We start from the raw sequence: 26,885 nt of genomic DNA on the forward strand, positions 1-26,885 counted from the left end.
AAGCGAGTTTAAACTTTTAGGTTAAAAGTCAGCTTGCACTAGATTTTAGCTTAAAACAGAATATTTCTTTCGTTTCTTCATACCTTGTTGCGGTAAAATGCCTGCAGCGGCCGGACTGACATTGGCTGGCTCATGCCTACGCATACGCTTCACGCGTTCTTCGTCCAAAACCGAACGACGCTGTACCACTTGCGGCACATCGACCATATCCTCGATAGGGCTTTTGGCTTTCGGATATTTTGGCTTCGTTGAGAGTTGTAACAATTTTGAAAAATCAGGCTGCGCGTGGGCATTATTGAGTCGATACTTTTCTCGTAGCTCGGTGATATCCATCTTTGGATGTTTCAAATGCGGCACCTCACCGCGGAAGACCTCGCGCACTTGATTTAAATAGTGTAACCACAGCCGTGTATCCACTTTTTCTAGTTCTACCGATTTCTCGCCATTCATAATGCGAGGTAATTGATATTCGGCCTCCAGTATTCGGAACGCTAATTCGTTACGTTCAGCGGACGTTAAGTCGCGTGTTGCTGTGTAGTCAATCAAATCTGGCCGAAAACTAGAAAGGAAATCGCAAATATATCAATAAATCATTCGAGTTGAAATAACAATTCAAAGTGCTTCCCACCGGCTAATTAAGGCGCTGAGTGATTTTCCATTTTTAATTATATCGGCAGGCTCCTTTATCTCCTTAACAAAATCGTACATGTGGAGCTGAGCACAGACCCAATGCAGTAATGCTTCAGGTACGATATCTTGAAAGGGATTAATTTGATTATTTTTGGAATTGCAATTACGAGGAATATCCCTGATTGAAACGAATGAATTATGTAAAGAGTTCGTAGGTTTATGTATTTTTTTATAAAAGTAAAAAAATTAGTTAAAAGCGCATATAAAGTAATGCTAATTTTCAAATACTTAAAAAATATACTCTATTTACATATTTGTTAGCATAAAATAGTTTTAAATGTATTTGGATGGGCAGTCTTTGAAGCGTTATAAAGCCGACTCATTCCAACAGCACAGAGTTAATTTTAAGTAAAATACATAAGTATTTACTGACGTTTAGAAAAACATTGGCATTCTCAAATTTTATATGTATTAAGGGTTAAAAATAACCTTCGCTTCAAATGTAAATATGTTTGATACCAATATTAGGTTTGTTCCACAAGCTACTCGAAGTCACTTCGAGTTACACATACGCGTTCCACCAGTAAGTTTTTGAGTTTATTTGATATACGCTGACAGTTTGAACTTTGCTCGAGTTTTTCTACAAGTAGCTTGTGGAACAAACCTATTTTCGGCAAAATGTGTAAATACGAGATTTTAAGACTTAAGGTTTCATTAATTCATTCGTTACAGTCACGACTTCTTTATGACTTCCATATGCGCAGTTTTTTCCAAGACATACCTGCACTACGACGTGGCTTGCGCAGCATTGCTGGCGCCTCGGCTATCGCTGGTGTTGTGACAATTTCCGCAATTGGCTGCTCGAGTACTTGCGGATCATCTGAGTCTACGAGAGTTTTCACCTGGAAGGGGTTAACAGCTGTGCGATTAAGGTTCGTATATCTTGAGGCAGGATCAACAGTGTAAGAGCCCGTGTCACGCTGCAAATTTTCGGGTGTGGTCTGATTGAGCAGTCTGGAATTTTTTTTTTATTAAATTGATTTTTGGAAGTCGATTGTCTGCTACTACTCGTACTGCGCCTTACCTGTATATACTTTCCCGTTGCGCTACAACGCCCAGGATACTATTGCGTGTATTCGACCACAGTTTGGTTGCATATGCAGCATCCATGCTTGAAAGAAAACCACGCGCACAGCCGGATCCCGTGGGCCAGAAAGGCTCCAACAGGCTATCACCCACCAGACATTGGAACAATCGATAACCATTACGCACAATTACACGGCATGATGCCTCAGCGGCGAACATAGATGTGAAATCAAACATGGCTACATCCGGTTTACCATAATGATTTACAGCGAACTCAAGATTTGGCATTTGGTACTTTGTGGAGAATTCGGCCGCCTCGCGGGCATAATCGAGCAGCTTGTCGGCGCTAACATTGGCTGGCGCAAGTAATTCCGCAGGGTCGGAGAAATCCTAAGGGCAAATATTATATGATTTTTTAATTCTTAGTTCACAGAGTGTCAAATACGGCTTACCTGTAAAATCACACCTTTGTCGATGAGACTATGCTTCTTTGCAGTCATAACAAAGTAGTGTGTCTCATCTTTATAGTAAACGATGTTCTCTAAATCTATGCCAGTCTTCTCGTAGAGCTCCTTGAAGAACGACTGATTAAATATAAAAGCCACTCCGCTGATCTCTTCCGCTTTAGCCTCCGCCTCAGTTTTCTTATTTATAAAATTGGCCGTGATCGCAATAGCAAGCTTTCCACGAAATTCCTTTCGTTTAAAGCCTTCCAGTGTGTTGCGCTTACCATCGGCTCCAATTAAAACATCGAATTCATAGTACGAAACCACATGATCCGCTGGCGTTACAGCTGCCCGCCAACCGAATCCGTCCCCACTCGGCTCTATTGTCCTCTCAAAGGACACATTCTCGTGTATCTCTACGCCGAGTAGCAGCGCCACCTTCATTAAAATTATTTGCAGCTGTCTTATGGATATGTGATCTATAGAACCAGCACAAAATTTTCCGTAAAACTTTTTCGCACCTAAATTCCGTAGATCGGTGATCACGAACGGCCACAGGTGCAGCACGTTGTTACGCGTGATGCGATCGCGCTTCTCCAGCACAACGACTTTGGCACCCAATAGTTGCGCTTCAATGGCCGTGCGCATACCGCACGGGCCTGCGCCTATGACTAGCACATGCGTGCCATTACACGCTGTTCCCTTCGCGTACACGCGGTGAGCCGCTCGCGCATCGAATTTTTTCCACAGCGCCTGCGCTTTCCACGAACGAATCTTCGCTTTTAACATGGGATAGAATTCGTTGATCGGAGCTGGCCGCAATCCGAGTATATCGCACATGTCGCGATGCAAACCTAGAATCTGGCGCATTGTCGTTGCGACGCAGAAGAGATCGAAGAGCTCGGAGGCGGCGATGGCCTCCTGCTCTGTGAGGTGCTGCTTCGGCGGCTTTGGCTGCTGCATTGTGCGTTGCTGGGTTGGACGACTCATGCTGGAAAGAAAGACGGAAAGAAATACTTGTTAGTAATGTAGTTCAGAATTGGTGGTATTTTCAAAGCTATTAAATTAATACATAGTGAACATGTAATAAAAAAATACTTAAGGCTCTATCTAACCAAGCGCCACGACGAACGGCTGAACGTGTTTTAAACTGAAAATATTAAATCTAACTGTGCATTATGTACCATCAAGAAATCGCTTGAAGCGACCAACCCTTGATTTGGCAATTTGCTGATGCTAGCCAGATATGTCACAATTTGATAAAAGAATTCACGGTGCAATGACTGAAAGTTCATAGTGAACGTATGATCCAAACGACGCACAAAAAGTACTCGCACATAATATAAACGGTAATATGGTATTGCATTTTCTATATTAGTTTTAGCTTGTGCTCAGGAAGCTCCTCCTTCAATTAGCCTTAACAAATCTGATAACTCACATATGTAATAATCCAATACCTAACAATGAGTCACTGGCCAACCCAATAAGAAAACGTTGAACCGTAGGCACGAGTCGTTAAAAAAGGAGACAAAGACAAATCACGCACATAAAAATTACTAAAATAAGTATGCACGTATGTATATGCAAACAATAAAAAGCAACAATGCAAAAAGTGTACGCAGAACAAGGCGCAAAAGAAAGAACATTCATCAAAATTATTTAAATTTTCTTTGCATACATAACAACTGTTAAAGGAATTAAAGCGACACGACTTTATATCACTTTGGAGCTTTAGAGACATAACATATTCGTCTAACGGTCACTCATTCAGCCGGTCATGCTGAAGTCTTCTAACAGAAAAAATACACGGGCGCAAGGTAAATATTAGCACACCTTAATACATATACGCGTACATATGTATGTATGTACATTAGACTGCATCACCAAAAAAAGTTGCGGTTTTTCCACCGGGATTACAAAATTTATTATATTTTAAGACGTCCACCAAAATATTTCGAAAAAATATTAAGATTTAGGCGAGCTGGACCGATTTGAAAATACCTCCAAAAATTAAGTTTTTTATGAATAAAAATAGTTTCTTAAATAACTTTTTGAAAAAAGTCCCCTCAGATCACAAATTAGATTAAGCTTAAAAAATCTGCGTAAAAATATTTAAAAATCTTTTCAACGTAATCGTAAGAATGAGATTTTTGATGCTGTTTTTTTTTTACTTTTTTCAAAGATTGGTTTACGAAAAACTTGAATAACTGGGCCAAAAATGTTCTGATTTAGACTTATGGGATCTCAGTAGAAAGTTATTTTCCCACTGTTTTTATTTCTGGCCAAAAAAACGTCATTCGTGTCCCATCTTGTTTTTTCGAATACCAACACATCTTAATTCAACTTTGAATGACGTTCGTTCATCCTACCTTTCTCTTCCATCCTTTGAATGAGTTTATTAGCAAAGAAATAAAAAGGGTGAGAAAATACCTTTCCAATGACACATCTTAAGTCTAAATCGGAAGAGCTTAGGTTCAGTTTTTCCTATACCAATCTTTGAAAAAAGTTAAAAAACAGCATCAAAAATTTCATCATTACGATTCCGTTCAAAATTTTTTTTTAATTTTTTTTAAATATTTTTATGCACATATCTTAAGCTTAAACCGTTTTATCATTTGAGGGGATTTTTTCAAAAAAAAATCTTTAAGAAACTATTTTTATTCATAAAAAACTAGATTTTTGGAGGTATTTTCAAATCAGTCCAGCTCACCTAAATCTTAATATTTTTTCGAAATATTTTGGTGGACGTCTTAAAATATAATAGATTTTATAATTCCAATGGAAAATTAGTACCGATTTTTTTTTTGTATGGGGAGTGATGCAGTCTAATGTACATACTTATGCACAAACGTGAGCGTCCTTAAGGAAAACGTACGTTCATTGAGTATATGTACATAGATAGCTCGCGCGAGACACTTGACCTCATCCAAACAACATACATAAGTGCGTGCATTAGTGTGGTCCAAAAATGCATGTGAAAAAAGGAAAGTCCGCATTATAATGCTCTCACCCGCTAGGATGTATATCGAAAAAATATAGTCTTGTTTTTTATTTTGAAATCAAAAAATATTTAGAGGTCGCTCAAAGAGCTCAAAGTTTTCCATGTATTTGATATGGGGAAAAAACAGTTTTTCGTTGAAATAGTATAGTATTCTTTAAAATCAATATTTTTCGATCGGAATACACTGTTTCTCTTCAGGAAACTTCCAATATTAATACCGAATTGTTTATTTTACCATTTTTAAATACTAACAATTTTTTATGAGTCTCTCCATTGCATTTTTGGGACCTATAAAAATAGTTACAATAAAAAATGGCGAAATAAACAATTGAGTATTATTATTGGAAGAATCCCGCAGAGAAACAGAGTTTGTGAAATTTGTTTTTGATTTTGATACTAAAATTTGCATTAAGATGAGTACGTAAAAAAATAAGAGTGTGTTGTGGAAACAAACATATACATATTTTCCAATGAATGTGGTTAGTTTAGAGGTGGCGCACATCGATTAAAGTTCTGATTGAATGAAAAATATCCTGACCGACCTGGAAAAGAAAATATGTGTTTAAAACTTTTATAAATGTTCATTGCAAACTTTTTTCGGGTAAAAGAATAAAAAATGCAACCTATTTTTGAATGTAATTTTTTTATCTACGAGACTATTTTTTCCAACTCAAAAGCTTCAAAAATACCGTCACATTTATCTTGGTATCTATTTCATTCTCGAGATATTAGAATTTGGCATAAAAAAGTTCATTTTACATACTCAGCGGAGAGTACGTCAGAATAATTCCAGTGTTCAAATGAGTAAGATTTTAAAATGAGTTTTATTTTAGGACGGTGAATTTCACGTTTTTTTTAGTTTTTGTACTTCCACCTGGTAGGACCAAGAGTCAATCGCTGGTCCAATAGACCTCTAAAATTAGAAAAAGTTTTTTCTAACAGCGGTCGCCAGACCGGTCGGCAGACAATGGCAAACCAACGAATGTACGTCGGTTATGAAAAAGCTTCTCAAAAAACCTTGCCATTCGTAGGCGCATATCATGATACAAAAAAAGAAGGTAGCTTACTTTGACATTTGTTGACATTAACTGTGCTTATGACGTTTATACTTTTCGTAAATTGCTCAAGTAGCACTGGCACCTCAACAAATTATTCCCTTGGAAATTTTTGATATTTTTTAAGGAATTTTTTATGCATTAAAAAAATAACACGGAACGTAAATTTACTTATTTCATCGTATTAGCAGAACTGTTAAAAGTGTGTACTGATTTAAAATGCCTTGAACTACCTTACTGCAAATAAAAAAATTGACATTATCTGCAGTGTTACATGAAATATATTTAAGAAATTTAGATATTAGGATGCTGCTTTAATTTGGATCCTCTTTAGTGGAAATATGAACAATGGAATGGTGAAAAAGAACCATAGAAGCATAAACTTATTTGTGATAACATGATGTAGTCATGAAGAGGGAGGTAAAAAAAATTCCTAATAGAGCTCCTTGTTATAGTTTATAGACAGATAAACTCGCTCTACTGCTGCTGGTGCCACGTTTCGCTTCGATTGGGCACATCCGTGCCGAGGCTGACAATTTTCTTCCGAAAAGGGGTTGGAACAAACAAACAACAACTTTGAGAAATTACCATATACGTGGCTATCCTGAAATATGCAACTAATCGTAGCAAATATTGATGAAAATAATTGCAGAAACTATAGATGTGCATTGCAGAATATAATTAATACGAGTATTTTACTTGCCTTCCACCAGTAATTTAAATGGAAAATGATTTCTAATTTTCTACCAATTTCCATGTAAAATTAAAAAAAATGTAAATTATTTTTTACTTAATTAATTTTTTTTATGAAATTGGCTGTAAAAGCTCGCTATAAAAGGATGCTCAAAATATATATGTATGTTTTTTATTTTTGCTGAAAGTGCTCTTAAACCGATCGAGTGTTGCCGTTCGACGCGATTTTTAGCGAACTTGGGTATACATAGTTATAAAAATGTTGAAAAATATTTCAAAAATATAAACATCAATGCATTAGACATTTTGTAGGTATTTTGTGCGCATTTTTAGTATATAAAATTGGCAGACCATTAATTTTGTTATAAACCGGTATCTATCTAATGGGTTTTTTAATTGTTTTTTTTTTTCTGCCCAGAGATGATTTAATTAAGTGATATAACCTATTTTACCTTTCTCACAAAAGTTTAACATCAAAAATAAAAGCAAATTTTCGAATAATCGTAATAATATTTTGGTTAAGATTCAGAAGCGGCTTATATGTAAAAGCGCAGGACCCTACTGCCAAACTGGTGTTGGAAAAATTTAAAGCCGTTCTTACGGCCAATGAAGGTTTGGAGTGAAGGAGGGTTGATAAATTAGTAATGGGCGAGGACAAAAGAAAATATACATACTTACATACATAATGTCGTTTAAAAGCCAAAAACCGCGTATCGTCGCTCTGTAAAACCGCGTAACTGACATTTTTTGCCAACAATTGGATTTGCTCACAAAAGCTCTTGGCTTAAGCTTTATCCATTCGTCCTGAAATATACTAGCCAGAAATGCAATTGCTTTATAAAAAAAGATAACCATTTTGAAATATGAGTGCTTTTACTATCTAGAAAATAATTTATGCAACCTCACATACGCAGTTTTGCATTATCTTGATACGCGGTTTTGTACTTTAAACGACGATATGTATATAGGAAACGATAGAAATCATTGAGCTTAACAAAACAGAATACCTTAATTTTTGAAGGAAATAACAACTTCTAGCGAGGACTAAAGAAAAAAATATTAAAAGATGTCAAAAATCAACGGTATGTTGTAGCCCCTTGAAACTTGCACTTTATTATACTAAAATTTAATGGGCTATACAACTTGTATAGTATAGAGTTCGTTCGGTAGATTTTGGTGTACTTATTTTGGCTTCAGCGTTTACCAGAGTTTTTTAAAGTCTGCTTAGAAATAGTCCACCTTTCATTGCGTATACGTTATTCTAAAAATGTTTACACTTTGAGCAAAAGCAGGAGTTATATTTTGTTGTAATTTTTGCAAAAAAAAGTACAATTTTTTAGCCGGATTTTGTTGTTTCTGAAAGTGGTAAATTTTGATTCAATACAGTTCTGAAGAACGTACTTATGCGACAAGTATTGTATTAAATTGACTTTATACTTTGTTAGGAATTGTGCATTCGTAATCGACTTTTTGTTGGGGCAGACAGCATTTGCGTGTTTTTGGACAAAATATACATACATATGTACGTAATACTAGGTACGTACTACGTATGCAGGTTTGTATGTATGTGCATATGTATGTATGCATAAGCTCTTTTCTGGTGTACCAGAAATATTCGCTGAACGGGGTAGACTTTGTGTGGGTGCGCGATGATTCATCGCCGTAAAAAAATTTGTATTTTCTATGCAAAATTTGTATTTCAAATATTAAAGTGTAGATCACAAAATTTTATTTTATAGGTACATATGTAGATATATTTAGAGTTCTATAAGTTTGTTTATAATTCACCTCAATATAGTTTACAACAACCAAGCTAAATATAAATTTATACAGGTGCAGAATTTAACGTCACAGATATAATCAAGGTCCTTAGAATTTAAATCGATGCGGATCGATGCTTCAGCATTGGGCGATAGCAGAACTAAATAACTTTGACATATCCGTATGTATGTATGTATGCCTGTATGCGACCTTGAATTGTCGAGCGGTTTATAATTTTTTTTTTTTGGGAATAAAATCCGAAATGGACCATTCCATTGTGACTTGTGCGATATTTGAATCTAGAATGCGATTAACTGTGAATTATAACGGGATGCATATGCCTTCGGAGCTTAGACCATAGTTGGGGTATTCACACCCGCCTGGTTATGTGGTTACATTTTTACTCAGTTTACAAAAAAATACACCACCTGATAACCAGGCAGGTGTTAAAACCCCAAGTAAGATATATTTTTTAACATTTTTAACTATTATTTGTTTGAATGTGACTAGTGAGACACACAAAATTCCTCTATTTTACCGTAGTGCACTCAAATATGAATTTTTCCTTATTTTCAATACAGATTAGACAGCTTATTAGCTATAGCTTACTCAAGCTAGCTACAGTTTACCACTGAAAGAGGGATATACATATATGCATAAATATATGTAATGGAATTTTAAAGTTTGTGTCGTTTTCCTTTACATGGAATTGCCAAAATGCATTAGGTAGTAAAATCATTTAGAGTATGGAAAAAAACAGAATTTCTATTCTCAAAAAATCATGAAAGCATTTTTAATAATACTAATAGTTTATAACTAGCAATACTATTTTTGGTATTTATCAATATAATTTTTCCTATGAAACTATTTTTACCATAGTTATACCGGAAATTATGACCCATCAAAGGTGATCGGAAGTGGAGCACAGCAGACGCATGGTTGCGGTATTCGAGTGAAATTTTTTAAATATGAATGTATGTATGTATACCTACAGTCAAAATAATAGCAGCTCAACATTTTAACAGTTTTGATTATTTTTATTTTTCAAAAACTCGAAAACGGCTTGCCCGATTAAAATATTTTTTTTGAGTTGTTCGCCAAAACACCCGGATGGTTTAAAAATTAGAAAGTTGCCACCTTTTTGAATAATCGAAAAAGCTTACAGTCGGAAATATTGTCGAGGAGAGTTGCCACCTGTTTGAAAAGTTTGATTTAATCAAATTGATAAAATAAATTAAATATTACATTATAAGCATCAACCTAAAGAGGTTTAAGAACGCCGAAAATATTTTTGGGGAAGCTTGTAATTTTTCCAAAAATGTAAATTAATTGATAATTTAGCAATAATTACAGCCCAACATATTTTTGAGGAGGGCTGCCACCTGTTTGTAAAATTTAATTAATACAAAAATTTAAAAACTTACAAATTATCTCCAAAGTTTAAAACTTTTCGATCAGCATTTTTGTATAAATTTTAAATTTTGGTGATCATTTTTTAATTTTTGTCAAAGTTTGAAATTCGGATTCATAGTATATGGTTTTTGTTAGATAATAAGCTATGCTGTTATAAAAATTAAGAATAATAAACAAACAGAAGAAAAATAGAAACAATTGGTTCTATTAATTTGACTGTAGGCGGTTGTAGGTATGTATGCCATATATATACTGCAAGAACTGAACGGCAAATCGCGTTTTGATTGGCAATGACCCAAACATTTTCCTTACGTGGTCTGATGCTCTTTGTACTCTCAAATACTTTTAATTACGTGGTAAGTATGACATTAATTCAAATCAACAGTATACTAGAAATTTCTATAAATATGTTATGATTTATGAATAAAAGAGACACATGCTTTGTGTCAAGGCGAATCCAATAAGGTGGTATCGATTCAACAAATACAACAATTACTTATATTTTGTTTTTGCTTTTAGCGGGCCATTGTCAAATTTCAGCTATTCTTCCCCGAATGAAAAAGGGCGACAGAAAATACAAACACTCTCACGTTTTCACTCACTCGCTAACGAAATACAAAATTTTGACAATCAAACGCTACTTACAGCTGATGAAACAACACCACCTTATATAAATTCGCCTTGCTTTGTGTGTTTCGGAACACAGCACTCTTTAATTAAAAAAAAAAAATACATATTTGGCGCTCACATTTTTGTTAAATGCTTATCGTCAAATATGTGGTGTATAATTTTTTGCCCCATACGAAGAGCACGTTATGAGATGCAGTTTTTTCATGGCAAAAATAAATAGTAAAGATTACTAAAATAGGTAGTAAGGGCTCTTATTTTTTGAATTTGAATTGTGTCGTTATTGCAGAAGAACGTCGCTGTGTATCTGTAATAAAAAATAATTGCTGTTAGTCGACGAAAGGCTTTACTTTTCAATTACCTACCGAGCTCAAAGTAGAAATGTTTACAAGAGTTATGCTTCGCTTGATCACCAGGTGGTGTTAAGGCTGGACAGACAAAGTCTTTAGCAGTGGCGCATGTTCCAATATTCGACGACTTTTTGCCAGGAGGTACTTTGTATTCTTCTCGAAAATGCTTATTTGCCGACCCTAGTTTTGAGGTCTACGTTTCGATTCAGATTGGTAGAAATCGGTTGAAATAGTCGCACGAGAGTGAGTCGTCTTTTCTAAAAAGTGGATTGGTCTCGAACGACTCAAACATGTCTAAGGGCGCGAACAGAGTGGCCGCTTGTTGCCGAGCCGAGCCGACTGACGCTTATTGCGAGAACCAATGCGAGAAAACTGGTACTATACAAATTAGTACAAATAAGCGCGAACAGGTCATAGTGGGCGCCGAGCTGGTCAGAGCGCAAAGCTGATTGAATGCGAGAAAACAGTTCCAAAGCGTATTTCAGCGCCGAAAACATTGTTTATGTTATGTTGTTATGATTTCAACTTGTTTGGAAAACATAAAAAAAAATTAAAAACAAAAATTTAAGAAAAAGTTAGTAAAACATGCAATCAAAAAATTAAAAAAATAATAAAATTTAAAAATAAAATAAAAATTAAAAAATAAAATAAAAATTAAACAAAAAAATAAAAATTCAAATAAATAATAAAAATTAAATAAAATTATAACAATAGTAAAAAAATTAAAAAAAAACATAAACAAAATTTAAAAAAAAATGTAATAAAAGAAGTAAATAAAATATACATATAAAAAATTAAAAAACATAATAAAAATAAAATAAAAATTATAAAAAAAATTTTTCGATTAATATAAAATACATAAGAAAAACCTAATAAATAAATTATTGTTATTAAAAAATCTTTTTTATTTATTTTTTTATTTATTTATTTTAAATCACTATATAAGTGATGAAATTCTCCAAATTCACTTCGTTTATCATTTATTGGATGTTTTCCAAATGATTTTTTATTGATAAAATACTTTAAAACAGTAGCCGAAGCTAAATACTCATCATCTGACGAATCCATATCTTTTCACTTCAATTTCACAAACACGAATGAACAACAAACCCAAATGCATACAAACATACATAAAACACAAATAATAGATAAAATATCAGCGCTGATTCTCGCATCCACTATGCACACTCAAACTTGTTTCTCGCATGAACAAGTTCTCGCAATAAGCGTCAGTCGGCTCGGCTCGGCAACAAGCGGCCACTCTGTTCGCACCCTAAAAGCATAGACAGACGGTAGCGCTGATCCGGATCAACTCGTTAGTTCGGAATTATCTCGGGAATTAACTGCAGTTGATCTGGATTAAGTCCTAGTGTTAATTCCCAAACTTTACTGGGATGAAGGGAATTTTCGTTGCCAACACTGACCCAAACTCAGAGTGTAGAATACAGAGGAAGAATAAAACTAGCATGGACATATACCTTTTCATCGGTGATGTAGTCCCCATACTAATTTAGATGGGAATCCAATTTAAATTGAATAAGAAATTATTTTAATTAATACGGTGACTGCATTACCGACGACAAGGTATATGTCGATGCTAGATTTGCATTTTCATTGTGTTCTGCGCTCCCTGAGCAAACAAATAGGCAAACAAAGCAGCCGCTTCGTTCATCCGCGGCAGCCGTGTGGTGGGAGTTGCGTACCACAAGCCTGCATTTTGTTTTTGTTATTTCTTTAATCTTGTTAATTTTATATGATTTACTTATATATTTAATTTTACTTTATTTTATTTTCGATTTTTATTTTACTTCACATTTTTTATTTTGTTATTAGTTAATTTAAATTTTTAGAGTTTAGTTTTACTAAAAAAGTCAGAAACAACTAACTACAAACAACATTTAAAAAAATAAAGAAGTTATAATTGAACTAATAAAAAAATTAATATTCTACTGGCTCGTGTTTGAGAATGTTATGTTACTTCTTTGTTAGTGTAATGAAGGCAAAATAGTTGTTTAGTTCACAATTGATAATTGCACTCTCAATAAAAGCTTATCGCAGGCACCTCCAATATTTTCTACTTCATAAAACCTGTTCAATATTTTGAAAACATTACTAACACTAAGCGATAAGAAAAAACCATGTAAACACTTCAATTAAGGGCAGTAAGTGTGCCTATTTATACACTGAAGGGAAAAAAATATTAAAATCAATCAGAAATGTAATTGGTCCTACTATAAACGTCAACGAAAGTACTGTATATTGGTAAATATTCAATACAATTACGAGCATATTAAAATAACCGCGTTCATTCTGAAAAAGGATCCGTGAAGTGAAAAATCAAGATAAAAAATTAAAAAAAATTTTTTTTTTTAAATATTGAATTGAATCTCTCTGGATATGGTGCTTTCAAATGTTGAATTTCCATCAACCCCCAGCACGGATAAACACCTTGCAGTAAAATTTAGAGACAGTCTGGCAAAGCGCTAGTTCCGGACTACATATTTCAAAACTATCTCTGAACTGGTGCAAAACGGCTCCACAGCGGGACAGTTTGAAACTTGCGGTGTAAGTGTACAAATTCCCACTTCTCGTACAATAGGAAAGTAGCTCAGCGGAAGACCTCCGACTCAAACACCATTGGTCGCGAATTCAAATCGCGGTGAAGGCAGTTGTGAGTTTTCAGATTTAATGAATTTAAATTGTTGCGTGCCGCTTACAGTAGTTTTTTTCTTTAATAAAACATATAACAAAAATGAAATCTGTAAAAGAAAAGAAAAAACGGAAAACGTGTTCTTATAAAAAAAAAAAACTGTCCAAAACGAAACCGGTTAAAAACTAGTTGCAAAGTAATGCACTGGGCGACAATTGCCACCGCCAATGACATGGACGTGTAAAACTGGACAGTTGAAAACATTGCTTGGGTATTGAGCTAGAACTAGTACTGTCGGCAAAAGGTCTAGTTCTACACTAGTTCTGAGCTAGTCAGATTTTCTGCAGGGCATGTACTATGTATGTGTGTGTTGTCATCGCCCTGCACACTTGGTAGATATATGTACTAGATACCTACCAAAGGTTCGGTCTGGTTTAGGTATTCGGCCTATTGGGATGATTTTTTATCTTCGGCTTAGGCCGAAAATGACGAACAATAAGGCAATTCACAAGGTGTTGTATTTGTCAGCAAGTTACATTATTTTACGGCATTTGTTAAAATTTTGGTCTCCACTGTCACCATTTACTACAATAAACTCTGTGTGTCTGAAAGCGCATGGCGTTAAAGGTTAGAATATAAAAGGTTAGAAATAAAGCCTTTTCAAACCCATTTCGAACGAAACCCATTTTTTTTTTTAAATTCATCCAACTTATATATTTTGAATGTAACTTTTTTAACACGTGGCAACGCTCTTCAAACATTCAAAAAGTTCAAACTAAAGATTTCTTAACATTATTTTGTTTGACTATGGTATTTTTATAATTCATATACTTTTTGTATTAGCTAATTGAATTAGACCTTTCAAACAGGTGGCAGCTCTCTTCAAAAGTATTTTCAAGCTTAATCCTTGTTAACTCTCCTGCGTCGGACATTGCGATACATTTTTTAATTAACTGATGAATTGAATGGAATTTGACTTTTCAAACATGTGGCAACCCCGCTAAAAAAATTTCAAACCCCCTTTAATTTAAACCTATATTTTAATAATTCATTTAACTTAATAAATAATTTGAATTTAACTTATTAAACAGGTGGTAACCCTCTTCCAACACTCCAAAAATATTCTTTGCGTTCAAACTAAAGAATTTTTATTACTCTTTCGCTTGACATCCATATTTTAATATTTCATATAACTTGTTTATAAGTAAACTAAATTCGACATTTCAAGCAGATGGCAACCCTGTTTAAAATACTACTACTTTTTGAAACCCCTTTCGTTTGGCACTCATACAACTACATACAAATTTCTCCTACCTAATTCCCTTAATTCAAATTGAATTTGATTTTTTAAACAGGTGGAAACCCTCGTATAGTTCAATTAAGAAACAAAGATTTTCAAAACCATCTCGATTGATACACATTTTGTGATAATTGATAAATTTTTTTAAATAATCTGAATATAAATTTTTTTAAAGTGGCAACTCTTTTCAAGCAAGTAAAAACTTATTGCACATCTGCAGTCCAAGCCTTTTAATATGACACCTCACTTTGTTACGAAATAAAAAATCACAGACTTATTACTTATTGAAACGTAAAACCTAATTTTAAAGTTCGGCCGAATATGTATTGAGTAGTACCTAATATTAGGCTTCGGCCAAAATTCCAGCTTCGATCCGACATTAACATATACACATATTCAGATGTGGACATTCAAATACGTGCGTGCTAAACTTTGGTATGAAAATATAATTTTTAAATACGAGCATTTTTAAACGATGATCAAATATAAAGTATTAATTTTTACTAGGCATTATTTGCCACAGTGTACATTGTGGTGCCGTGCCAATAATATTTATGCTATCAATTGCATATTTGCTGCTACATACATACATATATAGGTATGTACATATGCAGGGCCGTCGAGAGAAAACTCGGGCCCGGGACTAAAAAATCACGGGTCCCTATATATAAGTTGTATTAATTTAAGAGCATATGGCACAAATCGCCGAAAACGAAACCGAGGGGAACAATTTTATTCTCAGGTTTCGCTGATTTTTGACTATATCTGGGTCACACATATTCTGAGGTATCAGACAATATATAATATTAACACGAATCACCTTCTCTGAAACATGCAAATTCACTTAATCCTGAGACACCTTTAAATTAATGAAAAATAAAAAAGCACAACATGAAACTAAAGGATAGTTTATATTTAAGGACCACTACTTTTTGCGATATATTTGTTTATATTCGCTTGCTTTGTATTACTTTGCAGTTAATAAAAAAGTACTCGACAAAAAAATCAGCGATTAGCTTTCTATATGAAAATGAATTCGGCAGTATTCTTTTAATGTAATGTAACAGTCCAAAATATCAAAAAGTTTTTTGGCACGGAATCCACAAGGCTAAAAAATGGAAAAATCTGGTATTCTAGCATTTTAGGCCTTCTTCACGGTGACAGGTAATAAGATCAACGGAAATAAGGTCAATTGACTCTACTTCCCGCGCCACACCACATCAGGCTACGAAATAAATATCATTTTGAGTAGTAACATAAAATATTTTCTTTTGAAAAAAGTTAATTTATGTACACACATGTATGTGTGTATATATTTTCGTATGTATACCACATAGAAAAGAAAAATAATAAGTACACGTAATAAAGCCATCAACTGGTTTACAAAAAACGCCATTATTTTATTAAAACCAAAATATAATATAGGAATTTAAATTTTCATGCATCGCTTTTTAAATGCTTTAGTTGAAGCGCTCACCAAGGGCTTTTTTTGGGAGCAGCAAGGGAGCGCTTCTTTCTAATGACACACAATGTTAAAATATAATGAAATGTGAAATTAGGAGGAGAGAGCTTTCTGCTGAATATGGAGCGCTCCAATAGAACTAACGGGGCGCTTCTGGTTCTGTGATGACAGGTAATAAGTCACAGATGGTTTCTAAAATCACAAATTAGTTTTTGTGCAAATTGCAGATTGTGGGTACTGATAAATTTAAGCCCTCGATATCTCGTATTTTTATATTTGTAATTTATTGGAAGATTTCTGCTGTGTTTTGGCAACAACTTGTCTGCAGTCTGCAGTAAAAAAGCATATAATTTGTGTTTTAAAAGTGTGTGAAAACCAATCAATTAACTTACATGATCTCGGTTCCGATATTAAATAATCAATAATTGTTTATACCCGCATTTTGGCACATTGGCTTGAATGTGCCATCTAAATCTTTTAAATGATGTCGTCACAAATTGCTGGCGGAGACATGAATGCAGTGTAAGAAAATTCCTTTTCTATAATTCCTTCCTTTCCTTATAGAAAGGTTGGTTTCTTTTTCGCCTTAGCCATTCCAAATTCGTTCAATATATGCTAATTTAAAACACAGAATTCTTTCAGTGTTCCTCTGGGATTTTGGGACATGGACTGTTTCTTCAATTTAATAGTGTTCACTTTATTTTTGTGGAAACGAAACATGTTTTGCAAGTTCTGGATCATGTCTTTCTTCAAATATTTCTCGTATTCCAGCTGCGTTTTGCGTTTGGTTTTTTCGCATCGTGTGTTTACTATATTCGTAATTGTATATTTTTTAATAAACTCAACTGGTGGTAGTTCATGATTGTGTGTGGATTAATAGCACCAGACTGAGGATTTGGCAATAAACCACACTTACGGGGCAATGTTTATTGTAAGAACAACATTTTTTTCTATGAGTCGACATTCTTTAAGCATTGTTGACGCTATTTCCATTTGAATGAGTAAATAGCGTCAATGACTTTATTTCCAAATTTTTGTTGACTTTATTTCGCACCAGAGTAGGAAATAAAGTCAATTGGCCTTATTTTCGTTGATCTTGCTACCTTTCACAATAAAATAAAGTAGTTTGCTATACTCTTAATTATCCATGTGTTTTCGGTATACAACTACTATTTGTAAAGCAAGTCTTTTTTAGTAATTGAATTTTCAGTTAAAATTATTTTTTTATTTACAGGTCTATTCTGCACGTTACCGATGATTTTGTAACCGGAAAATTTTATTGCCAAAAAATGTTACCAGTTCTTGTCACCGCTATTCTAGATACGTTGGTAATGCAGTTAAAATATTCAGCAATTGAGCTATGAAGAATTGTGCAAATTCTGGCATTGCATATTTCACGGGGCAATACTTTGTTACCAGCTTATGAGATGGTAACAAAAATTACCGGTTACAAGAGTACACAGAATGGTAAAAGGGTTTAAAAATTGTCAGGAACTTTATTTACCGGTTACAAACTTGTTATTACCAGCGCAGAATAGACCTGTTAGTTAGAGATAGGGCTCATTTGAAAGCAACATTGTAAACTATTCAACGTGATATTGACCCATAGTTAAAATTTATATTCTTTCTAACTCAAATAGGCTCAGAAAATAAAAATTACGTAGAAAAATTAAAAAATTATAAAAATCTTTTGGCATTATTTCAAGTATTTTTCTAGTACTTTTATTATGCTTCAAAATGCACTCTTGAATGGTGTTATAAGATTTATCCTTCAAGAGTTACGGCCACTTAAACTGCCGTGTCCTCGAATCTAACATCGCCAAACGAAGCATACGCTTTCTAACTCATTACGCCATCTTCCAATGGCCATAGTTTCTGAAGGAAAAATCGTAAAGCCGCACTCGAATGTGCATTTGGAAGGGTAAGAATAGTACTAAATGGCATAGAGCAAACAAAAGTGGCCATTAAAGCCGTTTTTTTCGTGTACTTAACCGCGAAAAACCTCAATATCTGGGCGCAGTTCTAAGATCGATGTCGAGTTCTACGCAGAAAATCACTTCTGAAACGACCTTTCTTTCTTTTCTTCTGATTACATGTCAAATCGCAAGTCTACTGAATTCATGCTACATATTGCATAAAACAGACTACAAGCCATTTAAAAACCTAAAGGGTGAACACACCAAAACTGCGACACTTAGAGATTACTACCAGAAACAAACTAGAAGGCTTTGAATTTAGTTTTTTTAGTTTTTTTGTATTATATAACTAGGAAGTTTAGAAGTTATTAAAATGTTAAAAAATTAGTTATTATTTGCTCCATATGCAAGTGATCGGTATTTTCATCCCACACGCGGCATCACGTTCTGCACGACTGCATCATCGATTTTACGCGATGCGCACAACCACTTTGTTTTGCACTCTTCAATATTTTTTACTGTTTCAACTGTTTTCTTCAAGATTCCTTTGACAATTGGCCAATATTCTCCAATAGGACGTAGCTCTGGGCTATTGGGTGGATTGCAGTTGTGAGGTGCAAAATTGATGTTTTATGCATTATACCACGGCAATGTGTCCTTAGCATAGTGGCAGCTTTCCATGTCCGCCTAGAACAGTAGCCTACTACCTTATCTGTTTATAAATGACAGAAGACGCCTTTTGAGGCACTCATCTCGCTAAACTTGATCATTCATTGTCCCGGATGGGAAAAAAGGGCTGCTTTTACGGCCACAACAACAAATAGCTTGCTAAACCATGTTGTTTTTTTTGGAAATTTGGACTTAGTTTTCAGCTTACAGCTTTCAGGGACATCTTGATGATTTGCAGCAGTATAAAAATCTTGACCTTTTTAATTTAGAATTCATACAACTTCCGACTGCGGGATTTCGCTGTAACATTCTACTTTGCGCCTCGGTCTGGCGCTGTTTGAGCTGTAGAACATCTCAATGAAGCTTTCCGCTTTACCTTTTGTACGAAAAACTGCAATCTCCATACGGAGTTTGCAACATAACGCGACAAAACCTTCAGATCTCGCGAAAATGCACTGAGGACCTTCCGAGCACTGTTTTTATCACTTTGACCATGCTAACCCCCGCTCCCTGGTTTTCTCGTAACTGCCAGGCCTTATTTGTACCGATTAAAACCCTGCAAACTGTCGAATAGTGCAATCTTGAATTTTCAGCAATTTTACGTGTACTTAAGGCCGAATCATTTATAAACTCGTGCAAAATGGTTTGTCTCGTTTCTAACTCGGTTGCCATTTTTAGCTCAACTAGGATTCAAACTAGGAATGTATATCGCACAGGTAACGTAACAGTATTGACATCAAAATTTATTTTATAAGTTCAATAAATACGTAGTTCTTGAGTCATATAAGTGCGTAGGCAACTGGCCGAGTCAGTGGTGATCGTCGGTTCGAATCCTACTGAAAGAAGTCTGATGAGGAAATGTGGTGATTTCCGAAATACCTACTTCTACAATTTTTTCAAATTATTGTTTGCTTTTCCACAATAAGTTTTCACTAAAAACGGCTTCAAGCTCATAAAAATTGTTGAATATGGCGGGATTTATTTTTATTGATGGCATGCATGTTTTAGAATTTTTAACAATTTTCATGAAAAGCTCAACTAGGAATCAAATTCAAATGAAATTTCTCCTACGTCCAACTAAGGTCATGGTCAACTAATGGTATTTGAATTTCAAAATATTGAAATCTTTTTGGATAAGTTATAAGCTTCCCAAAGTGTCGCAGTTTTGGTGTTTTCACCCTTTAATTATAATCTACACGCATGTATATCGCAGAGGTAACGTAACAGTATTGACATCAAAATTTATTTTATCAGTTCAATAAATACGTAGTTCTTGAGTCATATAAGGAGAGCAGACTTTTTCGATAATATAAAGCAGCTTTAAAAAGTAGTTCCAAAATTTGTAATATAACAGTCCGCTGTTGAAACATTTATAACTCCTAAACAACAGTAGGTACAATATATTTTAGGTATATATTAAATATTGCCACATACATATGATTTCAGACGCAAGAAGAAAAACTATCCGAAAGTGGTATTCTACCGAGTTTAAGTGGTATTCGAAAAGCACTGTGAGCCAAAACGTATTTTCTTTAATTTATAGAGTCAGAAACAATCAGCACAACCGGAATATATTTATAATACGTATAATAAAAACCTATAACGAAGGAGCAATTACATTGTAAAAAAAAAAGTTATGGTTCTGATATTTTGGGCCCCTTAAGAAGCCCGGGCCCCTTCCCCACTCCCTCTCGACGGGCCTGTACATATGTATGTACATATTTATATGCGATAGCTATCGCATGCTATTTGACATTAATCAAAAAAAAGGGTTCAAGCGGCTTGTCTGTACATGTGCTATACATTCATACAGAGACCTATAATAATAATAATACAGAGACCTATAATAATAATAATAATAATAATAGATTGGCGCTTACACATATGTTAGTGTTTGGCCGAGCTTCTTCACCGATTTGTGGTGTGCGCCTTGATGTTGTCACACAAAGGGGAGGTACCTAAAGTTTTAACCCGACTCCGAACGGCGATTGTATTTTTATGAGAAGCTGTTTTTCATGGCAGAAATACACTCCGAGGTTTGCCATTGCCTGCCGAGGGGCGACCGCTGTTAAGAAAAAACCTATTTTTCACATTTTTTTGCAATGTTGCTCTGACCAGGGCTTGACCTAAGGCGCTACCGAGAGGAAACGCGCAATGCTGACCACTACACCGCAGGGACCGCCGAGACCTAACCGCCAAAAAAATATAAGCGAAATTTTTTCAAATTGTTCTTTTTGATGTTGCAATGCTTCAAGAGCATCTGGACCGTAAAAAAGAACGCTTAACCGAGTGAAACATATTTTCATATTGCACTCGACGCTACCTTCAACCTAAACTAAGTTTTATTTCGGCTGCATTTCGTGGTTTTTTTGTTGGTCTATGTAATTTTTAAGAAATTTTCATATAGATCATAGAAATAAGATTCACTAAAAAAGTCTAACTTGGGTAACTCCAATTTTTTTATGTAGTACGAAAACCCCAATAATGTGCAAGAGTTGAATGACCAGGTTCTTCGTATTGGCGGATTCAGGTAGGAGAAAAAGCGTATATTTTTGAAAACACTAAGTTGACCATTTGCTGTGACCAAAGTTATAGTCCGACTTGTCTGACGTTTTTATTTGCACTCAAAGGTGAAGGAGCCATGAAACCATAACCACAACCATAAACCTTTCACAAATATTACATTGTTATTTTGCAGCAAAAATACTATTGGCCAGTTTATTATCCATGCACGCGAGGTGTATCAACATGTTAAAGTTCTCACTTGTCCCACCTTAAGGCATCGCCTTAGAAAGAAACTGAAATTCTATAAAAGTTTTTGACAAAACTTTTGATGAATCTCCTGATCTATTGGGAAAAGCTCTGGTAATATATGACTTGCTGGTTTAAGGAGATGAAAGCAGATAGAATCAAAAATGCCGTCGCATGTTTGATAGAGAGTTGGTAGTATAATGATAATGGAGCAGCAGCGAAAGTATGGAACTAAAGAATGGCTGAGCTCAGTGCCAGAAGCGTTGCGATGTCGATATATGTCAATTAGGGTGGTCCAAAAATACATGTGAAAAGGAGTCGGAATTTTTATGCTCTCACCCCAAACTGGTATAGAATTCCTGAAAACCTATATTTTTCAATCTGGAAACTCTGCTTCTCTTCAGGAGATTCCCTATATTAAACCCAATGGTTTATTTAACCAATTTTTCATAGTAACTGTATCTTATGGGTCTTCCAATAACCCCAGAAAATACTACGGAGGGACCAATAAAAAATCTTTAGTATTAAAAAATGGTTAAATAAGCAATTGGGTTTTAATATTGGAAGTCTTCTGAAGAGAACGATGGAAAAATATTGATTCAATATTTGATCAAGAATTTTGTTGCATTTCTACGAAAAGTTTTTTTTTTTTTTCATATAAAATACACGGGATATTTTTAGCAACCTCTAAATATTTTTTGATTTCAAAATAAAGAATAGGGATATATTTTTCGATATATGTATAACAATCCTACGAGGTAACAGCTTTAAAATTAGGACTTTACCTTTTTTACCACCCAAGTGTGCATACATATACTGAATAAGATTTAATTTGTACATTTGAAACACTCATTTTTATGTCTGGCTGTCGGTATGCAGAGATGCTTGCTGTTATTATAAGCTTTTATTTTTTAGCTTCTAGTAGGTTCGATTTCGAATGCCATCAGAGGCAACATATAATTTTTATTATTTATTTTTGTTTTTGGTTTTTCTTAATAACGAAAAAGCATCTGTGAAGTGAAGAAAAAAATTAAACGACGAAAAAAATTCATTCAAGTTGAACATTTGAAAACAAATTTACAGAACGACTGTAGCTGAGTGTGCAAAGATGCTTTGATTCAATTTCATGTTTTAATTAATGATTTTTTTCTCAGTGTACATATAACCAAAAGTCCATGCTGATATTCGCATTCTTTGTACACTTCTTTTGGAAAGCGCGAGCACCCAGCGTGCGTTTTTCACTCTTAGCGAAAAGTTTTATTGGTGATTCGCTACCTCCTTATTTAATGTATCGGTGAGTTTCTACAATTTGCAGGGTGCTGCTTCTTGATGTTGTCACACAAATATACTAGTAATCTAAAGATCTACACTGGAGGGCTGCATGAACTCATCCAAAACAGCTTATGAATTATTCATATACAAAACGAATGAATGATTTTGGCTTAAAATATAATAATATAAAATATAAAAATTGTGATATATGTGTCGACATTACAATATTCAAACAAAGTGAAAATAAATTGAATTGAAATAAATGACATTTTTTTTATGGATATCCAAAAATATTGTTTCTGTTCACATATGTACAAACATACATATGTATGTATGGATGTATTGCTGCGCTCCTATTAAAATATGAAAAAACTAGATTGTAGAAAAAACTTTAACCGAAATGAGTGAATGATTTGAATGTTTTCCATTCATTCATTCACATTCTTCCATTTGAAGGTAGAAAATTTAAATCAAAATGTATATTCATAACTTACAAAATTCGAAACGCTGAGTGTTTTGTATGTGAAGTAAAATACCTATTCAAATCTAATGTACTCTGTTTGGCTAGAAGTTTGAATGAATTCATGCAGCCCTCTAATCTACACCCTGCATGGATTCATGATAACTTTGAATTTCGTATGTAACTTAATTAAAATATATTAACGAAATCCAACGTGCCACTCCAAAAGTCACCTCTGGATCCACCTCTGCTTTTCCTGGCCGGCAACCACTTGAGAGGTAAGGTCTGAAAGTGAGCTACATATACTCATGTTGCCCACGTGCGGCAATGATAAGTGTGGACAAGTTTATATTTGTAAAATTCGTATTCGTATTGCGCGTTATCTTTGAAAATCTGCAAATTTTCATAAATAAATATTTCAGCTATGGTTTTTTTGCATTTTCAAGGAAGAGGAAAAAATGTGAGGTTGACGCATTTATTAAGGAAAATTTTTACTTTTAACCGCTGGAACACAATGCCGACGAACGGCGAATTTTTCGCTGCGAATGTTCGCTGTAACAAATAATTTTTAGCAAAAAAAAACCGACTTCAACTCTCATATAAAAAAAAAATATATATATATATCTCATGATCCGCTGATCGGATCTTAACCAGATTAGTATGGGACCACCTCTGAGACACTACCTTTCCGATGCAATGAATTATCGAAATCGGTTGACGTGGTCCAAAGTTATGCGGTAACATACATAAAAAAAAAAAAAAAAATATATATATATATTCCGACGAACTGATAACCTCCTCCTTTTTTGGAAGTCGGTTAAAAATTAAAACAAATTGTTGTATATGAGAACGCACACAACCAAAGCAAATGACGACGTTCGTCCGACGACTGTTCGCGACGATAGACTTATTTCTATCGGCGTCGCTGGCGGCAGCGGCAAAATACGAGCCATTGTGGCCATATGCTAAACATTCTAAAGTTTTGAAATCGAAATTGAAAGATACTGTATTAGTTTTTGTTAAAAATTAATAATCTTATTGTTTGTAAAAATTTTAATTGTACCTTGTCATAAACAGCTAAATTCGTGGTCGCCGTAGTTGTGTTTTACTGAGCGAAATTTTTGGGCGAAAGTTGCCGCCGTCGTCGCACTACTGTGCGAAAATTGGCCTTTCGTCGGTATTGTGTTTCAACGGTAATGTGAAGGTTTTGGTTCGTCTAGTTAATATCGCCGCATGCAAGCAATATTTTAATTGTTACAAAACACTATTGGTTAACATTAAAACTAATTGTACACAGTAATGAAAATATTGCAAAAAAAAAGCCCAAAAATGCTATATTTAAAACGCTTAAAACTAATTCACAAAAGCGAACCCAGTTAGACCGGGAAAAATGTTCATATTTCAAATCAGGCGCAAAACACACCAACACAGAAATAGACAACTGATTGATATGCTCATCCAAATGAAGAAAAGTTTCTGTTTTTCTTCTTTCGTTCTATTCATAGACGATATAAAAATACTTGAACGGGTAAACTTGCGGCTGGCCAGACCGAATTGGTTTCGATTTTGGGTAGTTAGCTGCCCTTAAACGAACCCAGTAGGGATAACCTATCCAATGTAGTATTTACGAGAATTCCCATATCAAAACTAGTGGCTTTTTTTTTGTTTTACAATGTTCTGAGCGACATCGAAAATATGTTTTCGTTGCTAAAGCTGGTTTTCGACCTAAAACTTGTATTTTCGTCCATGTAAAATCTGTCAAACGAAAACCAGTTTTCGCTGATAACTACTTGAAAACTCACGTTTCACTCATTCCAATCGGTGTCTTCACTAGTTTTTTCGAAGTGGAAGTCATATTTTATCATCTTCAATACGCCATTTCGGATTTATTGTTAATTGGCTGGCCAAAGTAAAATAAGAATGAAAGTAAGAGGTTGTAAATGAAAATAAAATGAAGAAAATGTGTTTTGGTTTTGTTTTTGTGTAGCAAACCAGTAATCAAAAAATGTAAGAAATGTCAACGAAAACACTAACACCGGTGTGAACAGCCTTCATTCAGCCCACAATCCCAAAACTTGTTTTCAAAGTGTTTTCGTTGTCGGTCAGAACATGGTATTACTTTGCCCAGAAAATGGCTTTTTAACAAAAGATTCACGATTACTAAATCAAATTTCCTATACATCGAATTTCGAATAGTCGCTTTTCCTGCAGGGTATTTAAAAACGCACATTTGCGCATATGTAATTATAAGAATATATAAACACATCTAATTGTTTAGGTAGCAGCATCGCACCAACTGATCAAAAAGATTACAATTTAAAATCTATTTATTAAAATTTAAGCCCCAAGATTTACATAGGCTGTCGTTTGTTTTTGGCAATGTGTTGCAAAAGTGTGGCATTTTTATGAATTAAAATATTTTTATTTAAAATAGATAGAAAAAAGGTTTTCTTAGTCTATATACATATTTTTGCTTAACAGCGTAGAAATTTATTTTGGCAATTTGCCAACTGTTGAAAGTTCACTTAAGACTGCTGCAAATGTAAACATTCGCCTTTTTTTAAATATACGTATGTATGTTCATAAGTGGCAAATGTTTACAAATAAATTCATATCTTAAAGGAAAACAATAGAATTTTCTTATAAGATAATTTTGAATTGGATCCCGTCAGAGCTTTGAAATTAAAATATGAGTACTTTTGCAAGTGTTTGTCCGAGCTTCTTCTCCGATTTGTGCAATGCCTTGATGTTGTCACACATCACTCTTTTATTTTGTTAATTTATATTATTCGCATTCATTTTTGCAATTTCTGCAACTGAAAGAGTGCCTCCTTGTCTTATGCTCGCTATGTGATTTGTAGTTGGAAATGTCCGTTAAATATTTTAAAAGCTAAAAAATTTACTTTCCGCGCAAGAATCTCAGAATTACTGTACCTATTCAAGTGACGCAATTTTTTGGCACGTTTTTTTTTTTATTTTTTAGTTAATATCTGCATAAAAAAAACAAAGTATCCAAGTTAGTTCCCCCGTTTTCGCCACTCTCCTTGAGAAGATCATTCTACGAAATCAGATTTGAATGAAGCTTCTCCGATGCCGAAGAAAAATTGCGATTTCAAACTCTTACTGTCCCTTAGGATAAGAAAAATATCAGTAAAATGTAAATTCTTAAACAAAATAAAGAGCACCTGAAGCTGAATAAAATATGATATATTCTACCTGCATTATATCATACAGGACTGCTAAATTTAACTTTTTCGTCCCTCGAATAACTTGTTTTTTTTTTTAGCATAGCGAGATTGATTGTAGTTGGCTTAGCAAAGAGAAATAGTGGAAATAAGCAACA

General features: G+C 34.3%; 1 protein-coding gene across 1 annotated transcript in view; it reads right to left on the minus strand.

The window, feature by feature from the left end:
- LOC118738032 (F-actin-monooxygenase Mical) overlaps positions 1–26,885 on the minus strand; it is a gene marked incomplete in the record, with an annotated part of 215,264 nt that overhangs the window by 59,764 nt on the left and 128,615 nt on the right. Inside the window, 5 exon segments of the mRNA XM_036468909.1 lie at positions 84–559; positions 629–755; positions 1,412–1,644; positions 1,715–2,106; positions 2,169–3,153. Coding sequence (XP_036324802.1) covers positions 84–559; positions 629–755; positions 1,412–1,644; positions 1,715–2,106; positions 2,169–3,152 — 2,212 coding nt within the window.

The sequence above is a fragment of the Rhagoletis pomonella genome, unplaced genomic scaffold, assembly GCF_013731165.1.
Source record: "Rhagoletis pomonella isolate Grant_MI unplaced genomic scaffold, Rhpom_1.0 Rhpom_scaffold_00004, whole genome shotgun sequence".
Lineage (NCBI taxonomy): Eukaryota > Metazoa > Arthropoda > Insecta > Diptera > Tephritidae > Rhagoletis > Rhagoletis pomonella.